Raw genomic sequence first — 26097 nt, 5'->3', positions numbered from 1 at the left:
TCTTCCAGTGCCTTTATACTTTTTACATATATGTCTGATACTTAATCAATGACTAAATGCTAATAAAGAGAATTGGCTGACTCAAAATATTGGGTTGGCCGAAAGGTTCGTTCGTTTTATTCCATAAGATGGCTCTAGTAGTGCTTAGTTGTCTTAACTTCATTCAAAACAATTTTGTTAGATTGTACTGTGACAGCTGTCATTTCAGCGTGCATTAAAGAAAAAAAAATCAAAATTGGTGAATTTTTGTGTAACCATTTAATATTGAAGATGAAAAAAAAGCAACATTTTTGGCATATTATGCTTTATTTAAAGAAAGGTAAAAACACAACTGAAATGTAAAAAAAAAATTTGTGTAGTGTATGGAGAAGGTTTTGTGACTGACCAAATGTGTCAAAAGTGGTTTGTGAAGTTTCGTGCTGGAGATTTCTCCCTGGGTGATGCTCCATGGTTGGATAGACCAGTTAAGTTGATAGCAAGCAAATCGAGACATTAATTGAGGACAATCAATGTTATACCACGTGAGAGATGGCCAACAAACTCAAAATATCCAAATCAAGCGTTTAAAATCATTTGCACCAGCTTGGTTATGTTAATAGCATTGATGTTTGGGTTCCACGTAAGTTAAATGAAAAAAAACCTTCTTGACCATTTTTCTGCATGCGATTCTCTACTTAAACTGGTCCATTTTTAAAACAAATTGTGTCAGGTGATGAAAAGTGGATACTGTATAATAATGTGGAAGGGAAGAGATCGTGGGGCATGCAAAATGAACTACCACCAACCACACCAAAGGCTGGTCTTCATCCAAAGAAGGTGATGTTACGTATATGATGGGATTGGAAGGGAGTTTTCTATTATGAGCTCATTTCAAAAAAAACCAGATGATTAATTAGACCAAATGCATAATCTTCCATCAGAATGATGTGAGACCACATATTTCTTTGAAGACAAGGCAAAAACTGTTACAGCTTGGCTGGGAAGTTCTGATTCATCTGCCGTATTCACCAGACATTGCACCTTTGCATTTCCATTTATTTCAGTCTTTACAAAATTCTCTTAATGGAAAAAATTTTAATTCCCTGGAAGACTGTACAAGGCACCTGGAACAGTTCTTTGCTCAAAAAGATAAATAGTTTTGGGTAGATGGAATTATAAAGTTGCCTGAAAAATGGTAGAAGGTAGTGGAACAAAAGGGTGAATACGTTGTTCAATAAAGTTCTCGGTGAAAATGAAAAATGTGTCCTTTATTTTTACTTAAAAACCGAAGGCACTTTTTGGTCAACCCAATACAAGAGATAAATTGTCAATAGAAATAAACCTACAAGTGATCCAGATGTTGCAATCAACCGAGAAAACTTTGAATATACCATACTCAGTATGTTCAAGAAAATACAGGAAATGATAGAAAACTTCAATATATGACTAGAAATTACAACAAATAATCAAGTAGAAATTCCAGAACTAAAAAACAGAATAACTGAAATTAGGAATTTAATAGATAGGCTAAAAATGATTAGATAAAAGAGATGATTAGTGAACTACAAGATGGGTCAGTAGGAAACATGCAAATTAAAACAGAAGTAAAAAAAGAAAACAATTCAGGAAAGAGTCTAAGAGACACATGAGAAATGGTAAGGGATTCTAACATATGTGTTTTTGGACCTACTTTACCTCAGAGAAGAGAGATAATGAAAAAGATTAAATATTTGAAATACCTCTGGCCAAGCAATTTCCAAAACTGATGAAAGACATAAACCACAGATTCAAGAAGCCACATAACCTCCCCCACTCCAAGCAGAGTACATACAAAGAAAACCACACCCATGCTGAAAAACAAATACAGGAAATAAACCTTAAAAGTAGTCTGGGGAGTAAGAGTTGGAAAGAAGTATCTTCAAAGAAGAAAAAATAAGACTTATTACTGATTTTTCAATAGAATCTATGAAAGCCAGAAGATAATAAATATGGCATCTTCAAACACCAAAAGCCTACCTGGAATTCTATATCTAAAGAAGATATCCTTCAAAGTTTTAAGTGAAAGAAATTTTCAAGCAATCAAAAACTGACCTGAACTAAAATATATATTAAAGAAAGTCCTTAAGGTAGAAGAAAATGATGGAAGCATAATAATGCAGGAAGGAATGAAGTGCATAGAAAGAGGTAACCATAAATTAACAAGCTAATGTGAGAAAAAAAGGAAAAACAAAAATACCTGATTAAAGGGAAAAAAAGGTAAAAAGAAGCAGAAAAGGAACACAGAACTAACAGGACAAATGGAACACAAACAGAAAGATGAAATATATAAACCTAATTATACTCTCAATTGAAATAAATTTAAAGTCTGAATATATTAATAAAAAATCAAAATGGAATATAAAAGTAAGCAAAATCCAACTGTATACTCGTATAAGAGTCACAGTTTCAATATAAAAGCAACAGAGATGTTTAATGGGAATGGTTAGGAAAATATATATTATAAAATTACCAGTCAAAAGAAAGTTGCTGTAAGTATGAAAATATCGGAGGGAATGGCCAATAAGGCAATTAGTTAAAGAGGGAAATTAGAGTTAAAGAGTGAAATTTTATCATTATAAAAGTGTCAGTAATACAATGACTTAACTATTCTAAACATGTATACCCTAATAACATATCCTCAAAGTATGAGGCCAAATTTGACAGAACTAAAAACTGATTTAGAGAAACCCACAATCTTAAGAAGAGATTTTAGCATTCTTCTGTCAATAACTGATAGAAACCTCCCCAAATCACTAAAAATAAGGATTCTTTAAAACACAATTAACAAGCTTGAAGTAACTGAGATTTTAGTAACCATAACACCTGCAAAATGCACATTCCTTTCAAGTGCACATGTAATATTATCCCAAATAGATTATGTGCTAAGACAAATTGTTAAGAAACAAATAACATCAATCTTACATCAAACTCTTCCAATCTTACATCAAACATAGGAAACACTTCCTAATCAAATATAAGGTCAACACAACCTTGATAACAAAATCTGAAGAGCTTTACAAGAAAGAAAATATATGGGCACAGCTTCTTCTAGAATATAAATGCAAAAATCCTAACCAAAATATTAGCAGATCAAATTCAGAGATATATAAAAAGATAATGTATTATAGTTAAGTTGGTTTATTCTAGGAATACAAGGTTTAATTTTTAAAAATCAATGTTATAGGTATAAAAAGTATCTGACAAAATTCAAATCATATATAGAATCATCAACATCATCATCATATTAAACTTTTAGAAAGGTAAGAAGATACTAAGGAGGGTAACTCAATCAAATATAGAGTTTCTACAAGAAACATGTATTAAACATCTGACTTCATCATGGAAAGCTTTCAGCCTGAGACCAGGAGCTAGCAAAAGATGCCTGCTAAAATCACCATTATTTAACATTTTACTGAAGGTAGTAGTCAGGACAATAAAGCAAGAAAAATAAATAAGAGGCACAAGAAAAAAAAATCTCTGCTCTTATGGGCAGAGATTTTAAGTGGCTTAAATAAATGAGATATTCTATGTTCATGAATTTAAAAATGTAATATTCTAAAAATATCAGTTCTCCCAAATTGATTTACAGATTTCTTGCAATCTTAGAGAAAATACTAACATTCATTGTGCAAATTGACAGGATGGTTCTAAAATTCGTACATTAATGAAATGGATCAACGGTAGCAATAGCAGTTCTTTCTTGAAGAAGAACAAAGTTGGAGCTCTTATTAGACTAGATAACAAAATTTATTATAAATTATACAGAAATTGAAATAGTGATATAAGAATAAACAACAGAATGATGAGAAAAATTAAGAGAACCCATGCACAGAGTTTCCTGAATTTAAATAAAAGCCTCCACTGTAATCCATTGTGAAAAGTATGGTCTAAACAACAAATGGTTGTGGGTCAACAAAATAACCAAATGTGTATGTTTGGAGGGAAATTGACCTCTTATTCACACTGCAGGCAAAATTTAATTCCAGATGCACCACAGACTTAAATGCTGAAAGTTAAGATAATAAAGTTTCTAGAATATGTTAATGACCTGAGTAAGCAAAGATATCTTATATGTCACAAATAAAAACTTTTGTTTTTAATTTAAAACAGAAACATTCTGTTCATCAAACTAAACCATAAAGAGAGAAAAAAAAGGGAAACCCCAGAATTTAGGGAATATATTTGCACGGGAAAACAGAGAGGTATTTAGATTATATATAGCACTCCTACAAGACAATAAGAAAAGAGATGTACAACCCTACATAAAAATGCACAAACGACCAGTCCCTCTCATCAGGAAACTTACACAAGCCTCTTAGATGGCCTCATCCACCAGAGGGCAGACAGCATAAGCAAGAAGAACTACAATCCTGAAACCTGTGGAACAAAGACCACATTCACAGAAAGATAGACAAGATGAAAAGGCAGAGGGCTATGTACCAGATTAAGGTACAAGATAAAACCCCAGATAAAGAACATAATGAAGTGGAGATAGGCAACCTTCCAGAAAAAGAATTCAGAATAATGATAGTGAAGATGATCCAGAACCTCGGAAAAAGAATGGAGGCAAGGATCAAGAAAATGTAAGAAATGTTTAACAAAGATCTAGAAGAATTAAAGAACAAACAAACAGAGATGAACAATACAATAAATGAAATGAAAACTACACTGGAAGGAATCAATAGCAGAATAACTGAGGCAGAAGAACGGAAAAGTGACCTGGAAGACAGAATGGTGAAATTCACTGCTGTGGAACAGAATAAAGAAAAAAGAATGAAAAGAAATGAAGACAGCCTAAGAGACCTCTGGGACAACATTAAACACAACTACATTCACATTATAGGGGTCCCAGAAGGAGAAGAGAGAGAGAAAGGACCAGAGAAAATATTTGAGAGATTACAGTCGAAAACTCCCCAAAATTGGGAAAGGAAAGAGCCACCCAAGTCCAGGAAGCGCAGCAAGTCCCATACAGAATAAAACCAAGGAGAAACACACCGAGACACACAGTAATCAAATTGGCAAAAATTAAAGCCAAAGAAAAATTATTGAAAGCAGCAAAGGAAAAATGAAAAATAACATACAAGGGAACTCCCATAAGGTTAACAGCTGATTTCTCAGCAGAAACTCTACAGGTCATAAGGGAGTGGCATGATATACTTAAAGTGATGAAAGGGAGGAACCAACAACCAAGATTACTCTACCCAGCAAGGATCTCATTCAGATTCAATAGAGAAATTAAAAGCTTTACAGACAAGCAAAAGCTAAGAGAATTCAGCACCACCAAACCAGCTCTACAACAAATGCTAAAGGAATTTATCTAAGTGGGAAAAACAGAAGAAGAAAAGGACCTACAAAAAAACCCCATAACAATTAAGAAAATGGTCACAGGAACATACATATCGATAATTACCTTAACGTAAATGGATTAAATGCTCCAACCAAAAGACACACACTTGCTGAATGGATACAAAAACAAGACCCATATATATGCTGTCTGCAAGAGACCCACTTCAGACCTAGGGACACATATGACTAAAAGTGAGGGGATGGAAAAAGATATTCCATGCAAATGGAAATCAAAAGAAAGCTGGAGTAGCAATATTCATATCAGAGAAAATAGACTTTAAGATAAAGAATGTTACAAGAGACAAGGAAGGATACTACATAATGATCAAGGGACCAATCCAAGATGAAGATATAACAATTATAAGAATATATGCACCCAACAAAGGAGCACCTCAATACATAAGGCAACTGCTAACAGCTATAAAAGAGGAAATCAACAGTAACACAATAATAGTGGGGGAATTTAACACCTCACTTACACCAATGGACAGATCATCCAAAATGAAAATAAATAAGGAAACAGAAGCTTTAAATGAAACAATAGACCAGATAGATTTAATTGATATTTATAGAACATTCCATCCAAAAACAGCAGATTACACTATCTTCTTAAGTGTGCACGGAACATTCTCCAGGATAGATCATATCTTGGGTCACATATCAAGCCTCAGTAAATTTAAGAAAATCGAAATCATATCAAGCATCTTTTCCGACCACAACGCTATGAGATTAGAACTCAATTACAGGGAAAAAAACGTAAAAAACAGAAACACAAGGAGGGTAAACAATACGTTACTAAATAATCAAGAGATCACTGAAGAAATCAAAGAGGAAATCAAAACATTCGTAGAGACAAGTGAAAATGAAAACACGACGATCCAAAACCTATGGGATGCAGCAAAAGCAGTCCTAAGAGGGAAGTTTAGAGCTATACAAGCCTACCTCAATAAACAAGAAAAACTTCAAATAAACAACCTAACCTTACACCTAATGGAATTAGTGAAAGAAAAAAAAACAAAACCCAAAGTTAACAGAAGGAAAGAAATCATAAAGATCAGAGCAGAAATAAATGAAATAGAAACAAAGAAAACAATAGCAAAGATCAATAAAACTAAAAGCTGGTTCTTTGAGAAGATAAACAATAATTGATAAACCATTAGCCAGACTCATGAAGAAAAAGAGAGGACTCAAATCAAAATTAGAAATGAAAAAGGAGAAGTTACAACAGACACCACAGAAATACAAAGCATCCTATGAGACTACTACAAGCAACTCTAAGCCAATAAAATGGATAACCTGGAAGAAATGGACAAATGCTTAGAAAGGTATAACCTTCCAAGACTGAACCAGGAAGAAATAGAAAATATGAACAGACCAATCACAAGTAATGAAATTGAAACTGTTATGAAAAATCTTCCAACAAACAAAAGTCCAGGACCAGATGGCTTCACAGGTACATTCTATCAAACATTTAGGGAAGAGCTAACACCCATCCTTCTCAAACTCTTCCAAAAAACTGCAGAGGAAGGAACACTCCCAAACTCATTCTATGAGGCCACCATCACCCTGATACCAAAACCAGACAAAGAAACTACAAAAAAAGAAAATTACATACCAATATCACTGATGAATATAGATACAAAAATCCTCAACAAAATACTAGCAAACAGAATTCAACAACACATTAAAAGGATCATACACCATGTTCATGTGGGATTTATCCCAGGGATGCAAGGATTCTTCAATACATACCAATCAATCAACGTGATACACCATATTAACATATTGAAGAATAAAAACCATATGATCATCTCAATAGATGAAGAAAAAGCTTTTGACAAAATTCAACACCCATTTATGATAAAAACTCTCCAGAAAGTGGGCATAGAGGGAACCTACCTCAACATAATAAAGGCCATACATGACAAACCAACAGCAAACATCATTCTCAATGGTGAAAAACTGAAAGCATTTCCTCTAAGATCAGGAAAAAGACAAGGATGTCCACTCTCACCACTATTATTCAACATAGTTTTGGAAGTCCTAGCCATGGCAATCAGAGAAGATAAAGAAATAAAAGGAATAAAAACTGGAAAAGAAGAAGTAAAACTGTCACTCTTTGCAGACGACATGATACTATACATAGAGAATCCTAAAGATGCCACCAGAAAACTACTAGAGCTGAACAATGAATTTGATTGCAGGATACAAAATTAATGCAAAGAAATCTCTTGCATTCCTATATAGTAACGATGAAAAATCTGAAGGAGAAATTAAGGAAACACTCCCATTTACCACTGCAACAAAAAGAATGAAATATCTAGGAATAAACCTACCTAGGGAGACAAAAGACCTGTATGCAGAAAACTATAAAACACTGATGAAAGAAATTAAAGATGATACCAACAGATGGAGAGATATACCATGTTCTTGGATTGGAAGAATCAATATTGTGAAATTAACTATACTACCCAAAGCAATCTACAGATTCAATGCAATGCCTATCAAATTACCAATGGCATTTTTTTACAGAAGTAGAACAAAAAAATCTTAAAATTTTTTTGGAGACACAAAAGACCCCGAATAGCCAAAGCAGTCTTCAGGGAAAAAAATGGAGCAGGAGGAATCAGACTCCCTGACTTCAGACTATACTACAAAGCTACAGTAATCAAGACAATATGGTACTGGCACAAAAACAGAAATATCGATCAATGGAACAAGATAGAAAGCACAGAGATAAACCCATGCATGTATGGTCAACTAACCTATGACAAAGGAGGCAAGGATATACAATGGAGAAAAGACAGTCTCTTCAATAAGTGGTGCTGGGAGAACTGGACAGCTACATGTGAAAGAATGGAATTAGAACACTCCCTAACACCATACACAAAAATAAACTCAAAATGGATTAGAGACCTAAATGTAAATCCGGACACTATAAAATTCTTAGAGGAAAACTTAGGAAGAACACTCTTTGACATAAATCACAGCAAGATCTTTTTTGATCCACCTCCTAGATTAATGGAAATAAAAACAAAAATAAACAAATGGGACCTAATGAAACTTAAAAGCTTTTGCACAGCAAAGGAAACCATAAACAAGACGAAAAGACAGCCCTCAGAATGGGAGAAAATACTTTCAAATGAATCAACGGACAAAGGATTAATCTCCAAAATATATAAACAGCTCATGCAGCTGAATATTAAAGAAACAAACAACCCAATCCAAAAATGGGCAGAAGACCTAAGTAGACATTTCTCCAAAGAAGACATACAGATGGTCAAGAAGCACATGAAAAGATGCTCAACATCACTAATTATTAGAGAAATGCAAATCAAAACTACAATGAGGAATCACCTCACACCAGTTCAAATGGGGATCATCAAAAAATCTACAAAGAAGAAATGCTGGAGAGGGTATGAAGAAAAGGGAACCCTCTTGCACTGTTGGTGGGAATGTAAACTGATACAGCCGCTACGGAGAACAGTATGGAGGTTCCTTAAAAAACTAAAAATAGAATTACCATATGACCCAACAATCCCACTACTGGGCATATACCCAGAGAAAACCGTAATTCAAAAAGACACATGCAGTTCTATGTTCATTGCAGCACTATTTACAATAGCCAGGACATGGAAACAACCTAAATGCCCATCGACAGATGAATGGATAAAGAAGACGTGGTACATACATATGATGGAGTGTTACTCAGTCATTAAAAGGAATGAAATTGAGTCATTTGTAGAGATGTGGATGAATCTAGAGATTGTCATACAGAATGAAGTAAGTCAGAAAGAGAAAAACAAGTATCGTATATTAACGCATATATGTGGAACCTAGAAAAATGGTACAGATGAACCAGTTTGCAGGGCAGAATTTGAGACAGAGATGCAGAGAACAAACGTATGGACACCAAGGGGGGAAAGTGGTGGGAGAGGGGGGCGGAGTGGTGGTGTGATGAATTGGGCGGTTGGGATTGACATGTATACACTGATGTGTATAAAATTGATGACTAATAAGAACCTGCTGTATAAAAAAAAATAAAATTAAAGTTTAAAAGAAAGCACAAACACTTGATCATGTCATAAAAGTAGATATCCAAATGGCCATAAGCATACGAAAACGTATTCAACATTATTAGTTATGAGAGAAATGGAAATTAAAACAACTAGATACCACTACAAACCTACTGGATTGGGGGGGAAAAAGACATGAAAATACAAAGTGTTGGTGAGGATAAATCTCCTCTGAAACTCTCATATCCTGCTGATAGGACTGTAAATTGATACAATCACTTTGGAATACCGTTAGGCGCTAGCTACTAAATATAGGTTAATGTTATGGCTGAGAAATTCAGTTCCCAAAAGAAATGTGAACATGCACATCAAAAAGCATGTACAAGAATGTTCATAGCTGGCCTTCCCTGGTGGCGCAGTGGTTAAGAATCCGCCTGCCAATGCAGGGGACACGGGTTCGATCCCTGGTCTGGGAAAATCCGACATGCCTCAGAGCAACTATGCCCTTGCACCACAATGATTGAGCCTGCACTCTAGAGCCTGTGAGCCACAACTACCTGAGCCCACGTGCTGCAACTACTGAAGCCCGCACACCTAGAGCCTGTGCTCTGCGACGAGAAGCCACCGCAGTGAGAAGCCCGCGCACCACAGCAAAGAGTAGCCCCCACTTGACGCAAGTAGAGAAAACCCGCGCACAGCAACGAAGACCCAACGCAGCCAAAAATAAATAAATAAATAAATTTATTTAAAAAAAAATGTTCATAGCGTCTTTAGGCATAATAGGCAACACTAGAAATAACTCAGTGACAAATAATCCACCAAAAGTAGAACAGACTTTTAAAAATTGGTATATTCAAATCATAGATTAAAAGTAGTATATTGAAAAGAATGGTATATATACAGCTACACTCAACCACATAGGTATATCTCACAGACATAATATTATATGAAAAAAGAGTACATACTGGATGATTCCACTTATTTGGAAGTTCAGAAATAGGCAAAACTAATCTATGATGATGGAGGTATGAATACTATGAAGGCACGAGAAGTCTTCTGGGGATAGTCATATGTCCTCTACCTTAATCTTAGTGGTAGTTATGTGGGTTTAACTGTCTAGAGAAGAGGAAACAGAATAAGCAAGACTAAGGACGTAAAAGGTACAGTAAGAAGGTGCTCAATGTGGTTAGAGCATGTGGACGCCACAGGTGGGAAGTGGTAAATATATCTGTAGAGTTTGCTGTCTTATTGTTGAATACTTGAATAACAATTTAAGGAGGCTGTCCTCATTTTGCTAGGCCACAAAGAGCTACTAAAATTTGTTGAACAGGGCATAAATAAGCTCAGAGTTATATTTAATGAAGAATAATTGATAAAACATTGTGTAAATCTGGTTGAATACACACAAATTCTTGTAAATATTCCATGACCACATTTACACACTGTACAAGCTTGTATCATAAATGAAGATGTTAAAAAATTAGAAGCATACTTTTTCAAGTGCAACTTGAAAAAAGATCTATAACACAGTGTTAAAAGGATGAAAACCTTAGAAAAAGGTTTAGCTCCAAAATAGTATACTAAAATATTTTAAGACCAATATCTATATGTTGTAGTTGGCACTTACTTCATCAAATGTAAAATCTTCTAAATCTATTTCTTCGTATTCTTCTTCAGATTCTTCATTCTTAATAGCCTCTAGAGCTGTTGTCAGTTTCTTTCGCAAAAGAAAGCCCTTCCAAACTGCCTAAACAAAAATTTAAAGCATGTTATACAAGGTTATAGATCAAACTCCAAACCAGATTCTCTGTGTTATCCCATTAGGAAGATAAAACATCTTAGACCTTAGTTTAATGGCTCAATAATCTGTTTTTTGAACTTTATGTGACATTTAAAACTGGAAGATAAATTAAATGACTGCTTGTGTCTAAAGCTCTGAATCTCAGGAGATTTTCCTTGTGGTAAGCAGAAAAGAATCTTTAAAACTCCCTCAACTGCACATGTAGGTCAACCAATCAATTATCTGACAATTCCTCTGGGACCCATTCTAAATTAAGTAGAAAGAGATACAGAGGAAAACCAATTTTGCTAATTTTCAAATGATTATGTATAAAATAAACTAACACTCATTTAGGAAAACTTCAACATATATAAATGGCCATATTAGAGACTTAGTATCCTGGTCCATAACAATTAACTAATTTCATCTTTAAATAAACAAAGCACATAATAATAGAATTAAAAACATTCAGATTCCTCAATAATCTTGGAGGAATCTTGGAGCTTTCCTAACTATAATTCCAAGAACACTGGAGTTTTTAAAAAATTAGTATCTGTATACACTGCTAGGGAGTAAGCTCCAGGATATATAGTAAGTGTAAAACACAGGTAGAAATGTGTATTGCATGCCTCCATTTATCTATGAAAATCCATATAAAATATACAATAAACAATATACATTATATAAACTTATATATTTAAATATATGTGGTTGCTAATATTTAAAAAGTGAAAGCATAAAGCATAAAATTAATTTTAAAAATTATTACCTATAGAGATAGAAAACAGTAGAAGCCAGATGTCTCTGAATATACACCTTGCTTAGATTTGATTTTGGAACTGTGCACATGCTTAATAAAATTGTAAAACAAATAAATATGAAGTAAAAGAAACCCCCCCCCAAAATGTAAAAATATATTTTGTGCTACGGGCATAACCACACAGAAGGTATTTAAAGTGACTTTAAAATAGATTTATTTGACTACATTCCTAGTGAAATACAATCAAAAGATAAATTTAACTACAAAAGTTACCTTAAATATGTTTTAGTAACCATACTGCAAGCAATAATACTGGTATTGTTAGTCTGAAAAATATATATATTGAGAAGAGAAATATACAAACATATAATGGTCAGAACATATATGACAATAGAAGTCACACACAATCTGTCAATCAGCCTAGGAAGCCAAACCACAACCTCTGCAACAATTAGCCAAGAATGGTTAAGACTTGGTCAATGACTGCTAGCTTCTCTATTTTTTGTCCCTACTTCTAACTCAGGACCAATTGGACCAACCAGAGATAGGCAAATATGCTTCCCAAACCAATCACATAAGATGCCCCACTTCTAATTGGGCATGTGTGTGTGTGTGTGTGTGTGTGTACGTGTGTGTGTGCACACATGCACATACATAGTGGAAACAATCAAGGGCTGCACAAATGAGAAAAAACAGACTATAGCAAGGGAGTCAGCCACCATCACTTGCCTTTGGCATAGACTCAAAGGCAGGGAAGGGAGTAGGATAAATGTATATACATTTATATACAGTGATGAACACATGATTGTCACATACTAGACACACATTAAATATTATTTTCCCAATTTCCTTGTCCCTTTGTTTTTAACAATTCTATTTACTTCTTAGTTTATCAAATAAGAAAATAGTGTGATATTAAACATCACATAAAGTTCAAAAACTATAACTAAATTTTAACCAGTTTTGTCTCTAAAAATGATTTTCAGTATAGAAATAGTATTCCATTATTTTGTAACTTGCTATGAATAAATAACTTCCCAAGAGAGTTCAAAACTCTTTCTGAGGAGAAAGGATGTCAATATGAATCAAGAACTTGAACAGTATTAAATGGTAGAAACAGAAGAGAGGACATCTTTGTGTGATGAGGAACATTATTAAAAGTATTGCCTGAGAAAGTGGCCTTCCTCTTTTTAACTTACCCATTATGGAGAGTACCATCAAAGAGTACCATAATAAAGCTCTTTGCCTGCTTTATTAGTCTCATGTAGCTGGGTTGTTATTATAGACCTGGGTATGTCATGTACTGTGGGTGAGTGGCATATGCAAGCTAGCTACCTTAGAGGAAAACAAACTATTTTTCTTTTCCCCCTTTTGTCTTGGTTTGTTTGGGCTGCAATAACAAAAATACCACAGACTTGGTGGCTTAAACAACAAACGTTTATTTCTCCCAGTTCTGGAGGAGGCTAAGGAGTCTAAGACCAAGTCATTGACAGATTTATTGTCTGGTGAGAGCAAGGTTCCTGGTTCATAGATGGCTGTCTTCTCACTGTGTACTCACATGGTAGAAGGAACTAGAGAGCTCTCAGGGGTCTCTTCTATAAGGGCACTAATCTCATTCATGGGGGCTCCACCATCATGACATATTCACCTCCAAAAGGCCCCACCTCCAAATATCATCACATTGGGGATTAAGTTTCAACTTATGAATGTTGTGGAGAACATAAGCATTCAGTCAATAGCACCCTTCATTTTGGAATTTTTTTTTTAAACTCCTCTCTTTTTTGATTGCTTTATCCAGTATTTATGCTCCCTTGGTTCCTTGCTACCTTTCAAAATGCTTTCTCTCTACATGGCAAATGGGCCTGTGACTTATTCCTGCTAGGGAGGTACCCTTCATATCCTTTCTTCCCCAACCCTGTCCTAACAAGGTTCTAAACGTTAGGGAAACATGCTTTCCTTCCCTTGATTCTTTTTTGCTAGGTCATCTTCTCTACCTCAGTTATCCCTCCTCCACCCCACCCCCCTTTTTCTTACACCAGTGTAATTATAAGATATCAAGATTAGGTGCAGACCTAGGGGAAAGAGAGTATAAAGGGAATTCTTTAATACAGACCTTCAACGACAAGAGCAAAAGGACTGACTCATCATGGCTCACAATGGATCCAGCCTAACTTATCAGGGATATGACTTCTGCAAAGCTCTAAACTGTAATACACAGTATATATTTTTCTGGTGTGACATGTATAGATACCTCCCTCATGAATCTGTGTAGGATCAGGAATTAAAGTCCCAGCCACCTCTGTTCAGTTTATGGGAAATAAAGGTAATATAAATGTGTAATAAGTAATGTTCAGATTCTTCTTCTAAGTCATTTATTCATGTCAAGGTTTCAATTTTTCTCCCAGCCATCCATCTATGATTAATTCCTCTTTCTCACACATTCAAATCAATTCCCTGGTCAGAGTCCTATCTATATTAGACATATCCAACATCTTTTTCTTCTCTAACTACCACCAACTCCCAATCCCAGAACATACTCATACCATACACTTGTTTCTTGCTAAAATTGTTCACACATCTCTGCCCATGTTTCTCCTACATTCTCTTAATATTCTAGTCCTTACGGTAGTCTAGCTGTACTATAACTTATTATTCCAGTAATGTGAAATCCTATGTTCTTTTATTCCTACTATCTTTTGTACCTGGAATTCCATTCTCTTACATATTTACATTGAGCCCTATTTCTCAAGCTGTATCTTATATCCTTAATATTAGTTAGGGTAAGCTAAGCGCTATAAAAATATATCCAGAAATGTACAATAATTCAAAACTAATTAATTTCACGATCACATAACAAGCATTGAGAGTGAAAACAAGACAACTGGCGTCAGTTTAACATAAAGTGATTCAGATATCCAGGCTTTGCAACTCTGCAATCCCAAGAGACAGCATCCAAGGATGCCCTAAAGGCTGTCTTCACTTCAGCCAACCAGAAAGGGAAAAGAATATGAAAGAATGTTTGTGGGAGGTTTTATGGGCCAGACATGAAGTGGTGCACATATTTTTCATTTACTCAGAAAAAAAGGGCCATATTAAAAAGTGCAAGGAAAGCTGGAATATCTAGGCTGGCAGTATGCTAGGAAGAGGAGAATGTGGGTTTTGGTGAGCACAGAGCAGTCTCCACCACATCCTTCATGAAATCTTCATTTTGCTCCTTCTAAAGCCTGGGCTCTTTCTACCATATCATGCTCTGCTCTCCCGGATGGTTAGACAGTCTAGAAGTCATATTTTTAAGATGAATAGTTTAAGAAACTAGATTGTACTCAGGAGAAGAGAAAATGAAGTTGAGTTGACTTCAATGATTTTAAGTATAATACCATGATGTACCTCAGAAGAGACTTGTTCTAAGTTGCAAAGAAAGGCTGAATTATGCTTACATTTGTTACGGAGACAAACTTAACAAAAGGACATTCAACAGATATATGTCACTGAGCTAGACTATTTCATAAAGTAATGAACTTCTCTTTATTGAATAGAATGAAGCAAAAGTTTAATATCTATTTACCATCAATGCTGAAAAATGTATTGCTCATCCACTCATGACAGGCGGAAGTTTGGATTGCATGACATTTTCATTCCTCATGCAGCAGAATAGTATTTTGAGACAGTAACTGAGGTTCCTTTCTTTTCCTCAGAGTTTCCTTGAATCCACTGACCTCCCTCCACTCCCAACCCATTCAGGCATCAGTAACAGCTTTGTCTATGCATTGCCCTTAGGAATACAGTCCAGACAAATTAAGTCAACTGAAATACTAAATATATTCATTAGAACCATAGCAAAGATAATTCTCTTAAAAAACTATGGCTTTAATAACAAAACCCAGAAACTTAATTTTAAGGCTATTTTTCCAGTTGCTTATGCCAATACCTTATAGGCATCCCTGACTCCTCTCTGTCTTTCAAAGACCACATCCCCATGTACTAATATCATCAGGTCTACCTTCAAAGTATATACGTATACCCTCAAGATAAATCAACATATATTTGGGAATGTGATTTTCTTACCACTTCTTCTGCAATACTCTGGTCCATGCTACCAAAATCTACACTTTGGATTACTGCAATAGCCTCCCAATTTTGCTGCTCCTACTATTGCCTTCCTATATTATAATCACAACATAAAGGAAACTTGGTCATGTGAGTCCTTTGCTCAGATTCCTGTAATATCTTCCCATGTCATTCAGAGTAAAAGCCAAAGTCTTTACAATGATTTAGGATTTATAAGTCCTACTCTTCTCCCCTTCACCCCTCTTCAGTCACACTGTTTCTTACTGCTCTATAAACACTGTGGGTATGCTCCTAAATCAGTGCCTTTGAATCTGATATTCCTCTGCCTGGAATATTCTTCCCCGAGATACCCAATGGCTTATCTCCTGCTGCAATGTCACCTTTCCTGGTCTTCCACATCCATCCTGTCTAAAATGATTAATTTTCCTTAGATACTCCTATCCCTCTTTTCCTGATTTATTTTTCCCCTTAGTACTTATCACAATCTAACATACTTACCTTATTTATCTGCACATCCCAACATGTAAGCTAGTAAAATTTTTGTGCCAAGTAATAGTTACTAAATGAATGAATAAAGGGAAACACTATATTTTTTTTTAGTTACTATCATTCAATTCAGGTGTAGTACCATGAATTTCCAGACTTTATTTTATGTATTTATTTAACCCACCAGGACATAAACTCCATGAGGGAAGAGATCTTGCATGCTTTGTTCCTAGTTAAATTTCTTGAACCTAAAATAGTGCTTGACAAACAGTACGTTCTAAAAATTATTTGATCAGTGAATAAATAAAAGGATAAATGTGATCAGATTGAACTTCATTTTGAAATCTGATCTTGGTGAGGTTCTGAATTTTCAAGTTAAATGGATATTTGAAGGACTTTAACAATTATTTTAGTAGATTTTTAAACATGCTTCTAGAAATAGCTATAGATTAGGCCAAGAGAGACCTGCTTTGACTAATCAAATGTTAGCATATGTGGCAAATGCCACATCTGAGCAGAAGTTTTGATATGATTGTGTGGTTCAGCTTGACCCTCAGTCATAAGAACAGTATTTACAAATTATAGACTACTCCTTAAGCCTAGATACTCAGCAGAAGCAAAGCCAACCTGCGGCTAACCAGCAGCCTACATGTCACATGAATAAGAAATAAATCCATGTATTTGTAAATGGCTAAGATTCAGGGATTGCCTGTTATACAGAATAACCCAGTGAAAGATAACTAATACATCTCTCATAATTAATTATTTCACCCAAAGATTAAAAGTAACCTGAATAAGAATAGCAGCCTTCTCCCTCTGTTCTTGGATGTTCACAGTATTTTTTATTTCTTCTTTCTTTAAAATAATTTGGTTTTCAATGCAGGAATTTGACTGGGATGTCAGGGGTCCTATTGCAGCAGGATGTAGCTTTATAGAGAAATGAATCTGTCTGCGCACAGTGTAACCACGCCAGCATGCCTGAATTACCATAGCTGCCATACTATTAAGAGGAGAAAAAAAAATATTTTTAGTACCCATAAATATACAGTTGTAGTTAAGAGGTCCTCATAAGATATATTTATTTGTAAACATAGACTATATAAAGTATTATTTAAAAATAAGACCCGTTCTTTTATTTAACTATAGTCATAGAAGTAAAAATAATACGGAAACCTTAAAATCTGAAGGAGAGAAATGGGCCAGTAACTTAGAGAGGGGATATGAGTACTAGGGATTTTTGTTTCTTTTAAGGAGGAAGATATTATCGAGATTTTGTATGATAGCAAGGATCCTGAACCAGTAGAAAGGGGGGAAAATGATGATGCAAAAGGGGGAAAAATATAGGAGTCAGTTGGCAAGAGAGGATGGGATCCTCTTCACAGCAGAGAGACTAAGTTTTGAGAGGAAGAAGAGCCCCCGTTCTCTCTAAGAGAAAGGACCCATCAGGTCTGCTAGCTTCACTTTCCTATCTGCCCATGGACAAATACTTAAGTCATTCTCTTATAAGCCCGGTAGTAAATGCTAACATTTTTTCCAGCCTACATCTATTTACCAATTTCTGGCACTGAATCAATCAACACTGTGTTTTTCCCACATCCCCATAAGCTGCCCAGCAACATTACCAAAATTTGAATAATAATGTACATTGATTGTAAGTGGGTTCTCAGCTTGCTTAATCATTTAATTCTTCATCATTGGATGGAAAGGAAAAGAATTTTCCTTTCCCACATAGATTGTTGCAGAAATATTATCAAGGTACAAGGTATAGTCAAAGTGCTAACTACTGGCTTAATTGTTCTTCAAATCTTTGGGTTTAGTTTTAAAAGGCATATCAAGGAGAAGTGATTCATGTACATTCACCTTTTCCAGGCTCCCTTGAAAAAGTTTTCAATAATTTTATAATTGCCAAGCCCAAAGAAATTTTTTCATTCCTCATACTAGTGAGTTTAAGGCAAAATGGAATTAAGTGATAAACTGCCAGACATCACCTTATATATTTTTTTTTCTCATAGGAATATATTTGTGGGAAATTAGAAAGGAATGATGTAACCATTTTCTATTGTTATTAATAATGTCATCATCATCATCACCATTTTACCTAAAGCTTGTGGAAGGCTTCAATCTATTTTGCTATGAATTGAAGTTAGTGGATAAATTTTTTTCTGGCTTAAGATAATCTACTCGTATTCCTTATAGGAAAAAAAATCATGCTTCAACAAATCATTTCCTCCTCCTAGGGTAAACAGAACTTAATAAACTTTGCTATGGAATTAATTCACATTTGGTCATTCAACCATTAATTCATTCCTTCATCTTTTGAACAAAACTGAGTTAAAGAATTTGAAAAAGAATAGATATATGTATAACTGAATCACTTTGCTGTACACCTGAAACTAACAGAACATTTTAAATCAACTATGCTCCAATATAAAATAATTTTTAAAAAAAAAAATAAAAAAAGAGTTAAGGAATTTAAGACACTATAATATGTATTTGGGTGATAAAGAAAAAGATCTGAAAACATATTTGCAATGCATAGCTGGTAAAGAATGAAAGGTCTGTAAGAAAACACATTTAACCTGAGACAGCATCTTATATTTCTCTACAGATACATACAAGTTTCACTGACTGTAACTGTGAATTTCTTGTAAAGCTGGCCAGTCATTTAGTGCTTGAATTCCTCAGCTCACTAACACCAAAATTTCCCGCGGAAGAAAATAAAAAGGTAGATGAGGGATATTTTCCTCAGTGACACTAACAACAGGATGCTTTCCACCACACAGAAAGCCAGGAGAGCAGGTAAAGAAGCTGACTTTAGGGCTTCCTAAATATAAGGTGCTCTCCATATTGGGAAAAACAGCTCGTATTACTACTATCATCATCATCATCTTTTATCTAGTAAAAATAATGATGATAAAAATACCCTTAGCATAGGAACACATGTAAATTATGCTTAGGAAACACCTAGACAACTGACAGTGAATCTTCCTGAAACACTGAATGGCAAGGTTCAGCAAGTGGGTATACATTTTCTTTTCCTTTTATTCTTTAGGTCTTTGGTTTGTCTATATTTTCAGTTCCTCATCCTTCCTTATTATTATCATTTGGCTATTTTATTTATCATGAATTAAAAAGTTCTAAATGTTGTTTATCTGAAATTTCAGTAGGAAATGTCTGGAGTATTTAGAGCTAACGAGATTCAAATAGGCAATGTCTAGGGTACCCTGGCTAATACTATCCCAAAATATACCAATGTACCCTGGCATGCTGAATATTTTAAGCTCAAGGAATTTGAGAAAAGGCATGTGCAGGAAGGATTTTCTGACTTTCCCTGGAAGCATGTCATAAGACCCTCATGTGAGAGGTCTTTATAGTATTTTAAGAATAATGGGATTATTTTATTTCTTCTTAAAAATTCATTTTAATTATTTAGAGATTAGAAGGCAGAAAAAATAATTTCACAGTTACTCATTTTAAATTAAATAATACTAGTTAATTAAATCAGAACCTGCCAAATTTCAACCAAATTGATTTGCACTGTAATTAATAATTTGTGCATATCATAAAAACATAAGGGAATTAACATGAAATATAATAGTGATTGAAATCCTTTACCAAATTATTATTTGGTAACAATGACTAAGATTATCCATAAAAGTAATAAAATACAACTGTAAAAGAAAAATGATCTATAAATCTTACATTTTTTCATGATGTTCAGTATTCTGGCAGTTCTTCAATAGAGACCTTGTCATTACTGTTTCCATGAATGGTATTCTTTTGGTGAGGAAACTGCTTGCCTTGCTGTCTTCTCTTTTCTGGCCTACTATTTTTTCCTGATTTCTTCCTTTAGTATCTTCACATAAGGAGGGGTTGGTTAGTGAGGAATGACTAGAGCCAGAGTCCATCCATTTCTCAGAAATACCTGGTGAGTCCAGTTTATGTTCATTTGCGTAAGAGTAAAGGACTCTATTTTGCAGTATGCTGTCACTGTTTGTAGGAGGCAAATGATTTTTCTGGGCTTCTGATTCCTCTCTCTTGGTGATACTTACATCTCCATGTTCATGTGCATATCGACAATCATTACTAAGTGTCATCAATTTCTTGAAATAATGGCAGAGATTTTCTGCAGCATCCAACGTGAATATATTTCTGAGCAAATAAATAATGAGGATGTTTAATAAGAAGAATTATATCAGCAAATATTAACACTTATACAGGTTTTGAAAATATCCCTGTGTGGCCTGACATATTAAATTTTACTACAAAATTCATTAAAAACTTATTTCTGATTGTTTATATAAAAATTTACCTTATTTCTCACAATATGTGAAAATATTTGTTTACTTAATTTCAATCCATTAATCCAGACAAAACGTCTGGAAGTTTTAGAATCATTTTTATCCTAGGTAGCTTTGGTACAAATGAATGAGAAAAATCCATGCTTTTACTGCCATAAGCATGAGAAATGATGGCTGACTAAATTTGGAGAAGTTACTTATGAAACAAGTTAAAAGTACTTTGTACATTGACTTTTGCCATGCAAAATATTTGTATTGGACTTTTAAACAAATAAGTTATATCATGGGAAAGTTTTTATTCCCATTTTTCTCTGGAAAAAAAATCCATTGCAAAGAGAATTCAAATACTTTAAGACGTAAATGCTTGTGATTCTCTTGAACCGTTGTTGGATTTAGCTATACCAAACAAAATGAAAGTTATAATTATTTCCTAAAATATAGACACCTCGTATGTTTACAAATGTAGACATTAGCCTAGGTTCTTCCAATATATTTTGATATTTTGTATTTCATTCATTTTGTTGGTGAATAATGCAGAAAAGGTTCAGTTCAACATTGGATGTCAACTGTTTATGGTTAAGTGTTGAATTCACCACCATTTATGATCAAACATAAAAAATACAGTCTATTTCCAATTCTCAAGTAAAACTTTCATTTAACAATAAATTCTCCCAAAGAATTGTAAATCTAAATTTCAACGTAAGGGGTGTCAAGAGTCAAGATAAAAATTGTAGATTACTATACATACACAAGGAGATATCAATTTAGATTTACAAAAAGATAACTGTAAATAACCTTAGTTTTTGCTAAAAGTAAACATTATCTATAAGAATTGGAATTATTTTTAAAGCTGTGAGATTTACTTATAATATGAATAGGCTATATTTAAAAACATTTAAATAGAAAAACCAACTCTTACACAGTATGAGCATGTACGAAAGTACAAATAGCAAAAATTTAATATGTAATTTAGTAATTAAATTTAGACATTTGGAAGCACATGACTGTTCCACTTATAAGGCAGAATTATCATAAGTAAAATAATTTTCCTTTTTCATTTGTGTCTTTTTGGAGCAGTATAAATTAGGAAATACAGTTTTAAAAAGATCAATTGTAATTAATTCATAGTAATGCATTCAGAATTCAGGGTGGGGAATGGGAAGTTCTCTTTCTTTGATATATTTTTAGGACTTTGCTCTCAGCCTCTGTCCTCTGAATGTGTGCACATGTTGACTGCTTTTCTCCACTGTGCTCCCATAATACCTTAATACACAAATATATGTGAAATATGATTCCTTATATAATAAATATACATAATAAATATCATATGTTTTATAAAACTTGTCTTGCTCCATTGTAACTATTTATTTAGCTAATTTTGTCTTAATGAAACCGTGAATTCTTTGAGGGTAAAGTGTAATATTTAGCTTATTATATGTCTTGCCCATCAATAATTGTTGAAAAATGTATGACTGATTAATTGAATGAACAGCTGAATGAATGTTTGCATCTTTTCTTGAAGCTATCCTCATGCTTTCATCTATTTTCATCTAATTTTAGCTTTTAAATTATATTCTAAATTACGTTCAAAATACATATTAATACATTTCAAATAATAAAAAGTGATGCCCAGAAGTTCTTCTCTAAAGAGACAATATCATTAAAACACGCTGTACTAGTACAAAAGAGTAGCATTGTATTGATCAAAATAATTTTTAATCACATGTATAAATTGCATTATATCTTTTAATTATGACCAGGGGGAAATAACACTCTTACCTTTCTCCAGTATATTTTTTGGCTAGTAAGTTAAATTCTCTAATCTGGGACTGACAAAGTACCAGGAAACGCTCTAATTCTAGTTCATAGTGCTCTTCAGTGTGACTTTCTGAATAAGAGGTTAGCATTTCACCATTGAGGATTTTTACAGCAGGTAATATTTTAAGTAGAGAATCCCTATCGAAAACAGGAAAAAAATTAATAATTTTGAAAAGGAGAGTTTATATCTAAAATAAACATATGCCTATTACTTAAATAATATAAATACAGAGTATATCTCTGAAACTTATTGATTTTGTAGAGAAAATTATACTGTTACATTTTTTAGAAAAAATTATTGTATCATGTCATGTACAAAGTTTTAGAGATCTTGACACACATTTAACCATTTTCTTCTTTTTTTTCTTTAGAATTTTATTTTATTTATTTTTTTATACAGCAGGTTATTAGTTACCCATTTTATACATATGAGTGTATATATGTCAATCCCAGTCTCCCAACTCATCACACCACCACCCCCACCCTCACCACTTTCACCGCTTGGTGTCCACACATTTGATCTCTGCATCTGTGTCTCAATTTCTGCCCTGCAAACTGGTTCATCTCTACCATTTTTCTAGGTTCCACATATATGCGTTAATATACGATATTTGTTTTCCTCTTCCTGACTTACTTCACGCTATATGACAGTCTTTAGATCCATCCCGTCTCTACAAATGACCTAATTTCATTCCTTTTTATGGCTGAGTAATATTCCATTGTATATATGTACCACATCTTCTTTATCCATCCATTTGTCGATGGGCATTTGGGTTGCTTCCATGTCCTGGCTATTGTAAATAGTGCTGCAATGAACATAGGACTGCATGTGTCTTTTTGAATTATGGTTTTCTCTGGGTATATACCCAGTAGTGGGATTGCTGGGTCATATGGTAATTCTATTTTAAGTTTTTTAAGGAACCTCCATACTATTCTCCATAGTGGCTGTATCAATTTACATTCCCACCAACAGTGCAACAGGGTTCCCTTTTCTCCACACCCTCTCCAGCATTTGTTGTTTGTAGATTTTCTGATGATCCCCATTCAAACTGGTATGAGGTGATTCCTCATTGTAGTTTTGATTTGCATTTCTCTAATAGTTAGTGATGTTGAGCAGCTTTTCATGTGCTTCTTGGCCATCTGTATGTCTTCCTTGGAGAAATGTCTATTTAGGTCTTCAACCCATTTTTGGATTGGGTTGTTTGCTTTTTCAATATTGAGCTGCATGACCTGTTTTTATATTTTGGAGATTCATCCTTTGTCCATTGGTTCATTTGCAAATATTTTCTCCCATTCTGAGGGCTGTCTTTTTGTCTTGTTTATAGTTTCCTTTGCTGTGCAGAAACTGTTAAGTTTCATTAGGCCCCATTTGTTTAGTTTTGTTTTTATTTCCATTAATCTAGGAGGTGGATCAAAAAAGATCTTGCTGTGATTTATGTCAAAGAGTGTTCTTCCTAAGTTTTCCTCTAAGAATTTTATAGTGTCCGGACTTACATTTAGGTCTCTAACCCATTTTGAGTTTATTTTTGTGTATGGTGTTAGGGAGTGTTCTAATTCCATTCTTTCACATGTAGCTGTCCAGTTCTCCCAGCACCACTTATTGAAGAGACTGTCTTTTCTCCATTGTATATCCTTGCCTCCTTTGTAATACATTAGTTCACCATACATGCATGGGTTTATCTCTGGGCTTTCTATCTTGTTCCATTGATCGATATTTCTGTTTTTGTGTCAGTACCATATTGTCTTGATTACCGTAGCTTTGTAGTATAGCCTAAAGTCTGGAAGCCTGATTCCTCCAGTTCCGTTTTTTCCCTCAAGACCACTTTGGCTATGAGGTGTCTTTTGTGTCCCTATACAAATTTTAAGATTTTTTGTTTTAGTTCTGTAAAAAATGCCATTGGTAATTTGATAGGGATTGCACTGAATCTGTAGATTGCTTTGGGTAGTATAGTCATTTTCACAATATTGATTCTTCCAATACAAGAACATGGTATATCTCTCCATCAGTTTGTATCATCTTTAATTTCATTCATCAGTGTCATATAGTTTTCTGCATACAGGTCTTTTGTTTCCTTAGGTAGGTTTATTCCTAGGTATTTTATTCTTTTTGTTGCAATGGTAAATGGGAGTGTTTCCTTAATTTCTCTTTCAAATTTTTCATCATTAGTGCATAGGAATGCAAGAGATTTCTGTGCATTAATTTTGTATCCTGCTACTTTACCAAACTCATTGATTAGCTCTAGTAGTTTTCTGGTGACATTGTTAGGATTCTCTATATATAGTATCATGTCATCTGCACACAGTGACAGTTTTACTTCTTCTTTTCCAGTTTGTATTCCTTTTATTTTTTTCTCTTCTTTGATTGCCGTGGCTAGGACTTCCAAAACAATGTTGAATAATACTGGTGAGAGTGGACATCCTTGTCTTATTCCCAATCTTAGAGGAAATGCTTTCAGTTTTTTACCATTGAGAATGATGTTTGTTGTGGGTGTGTCATATATGGCCTTTATTATGTTGAGGTAGGTTCCCTCTATGCCCACTTTCTGGAGAGTTTTTATCATAAATGGGTGTTGAATTTTGTCAAGCTTTTTTTTCAGCTATTGAGATGATCATATGGTTTTCTTCTTCAATTTGTTAATATGGTGTATCCCTTTGATTGGTTTTCGTATACTGAAGAATCCTTGCATCCCTGGGATAAATCCCACTTGATGATGGTGTATGATCCTTTTTTTTTTTTAACATCTTTATTGGAGTATAATTGCTTTACAATGGCATGTTAGTTTCTGTTTTATAACAAAGTGAATCAGTTATACATATACATATGTTCCCATACCTCTTCCTTCTTGCATCTCCCTCCCTCCCACCCTCCCTATCCCACCCCTAGGTGGTCACAAAGCACCGAGCTGATCTCCCTGTGCTATGCAGCTGCTTCCCACTAGCTATCTATTTTACGTTTGGTAGTGTATATATGTCCATGCCACTCTCTCGCTTTGTCACAGCTTACCCTTCCCCCTCCCCATATCCTCAAGTCCATTCTCTAGGAGGTCTGTGTCTTTATTCCTGTCTTATCCCTAGGTTCTTCATAACATTTTTTTTTCTTAAATTCCCTATATATGTGTTAGCAGACGGTATTTGTCTTTCTCTTTCTGACTTACTTCACTCTGTATGACAGACTCTAGGTCCATCCACCTCATTACAAATAGCTCAATTTCATTTCTTTTTATGGCTGAGTAATATTCCATTGTATATATGTGCCACATCTTCTTTATCCATTCATCCGATGATGGACACTTAGGTTGTTTCCATCTCTGGGCGACTGTAAATAGAGCTGCAGTGAACATTTTGGTACATGACTCTTTTTGAATTATGGTTTTCTCAGGGTATATGCCCAGTAGTGGGATTGCTGGGTCTTATGGTAGTTCTATTTGTAGTTTTTTAAGGAACCTCCATACTGTTCTCCATAATGTGTTGTTGGATTCTCTGCTAATAATCTGTTGAGGATTT

The 26097-nt window shown here is 34.3% G+C and overlaps 1 protein-coding gene across 1 annotated transcript in view; it reads right to left on the bottom strand.

Annotated features, from left to right (window-relative positions):
- Positions 1-26097, bottom strand: part of LRRIQ1 (leucine rich repeats and IQ motif containing 1) — a gene marked incomplete at both ends in the record, with an annotated part of 173919 nt that overhangs the window by 71778 nt on the left and 76044 nt on the right. Inside the window, 4 exons of the mRNA XM_082665558.1 lie at positions 11008-11127; positions 17264-17474; positions 20177-20626; positions 22555-22731. Of these exons, the coding sequence (XP_082521684.1) occupies positions 11008-11127; positions 17264-17474; positions 20177-20626; positions 22555-22731 (958 nt within the window). The remainder of the gene's footprint in view (positions 1-11007; positions 11128-17263; positions 17475-20176; positions 20627-22554; positions 22732-26097) is intronic.

The sequence above is a fragment of the Grampus griseus genome (assembly GCF_964374135.1).
Source record: "Grampus griseus genome assembly, chromosome: 11".
Classification (NCBI taxonomy): domain Eukaryota; kingdom Metazoa; phylum Chordata; class Mammalia; order Artiodactyla; family Delphinidae; genus Grampus; species Grampus griseus.
The sequence above is the reverse complement of the archived record's forward strand: the minus strand, read 5'-3'. Positions and strand labels throughout refer to the sequence as shown.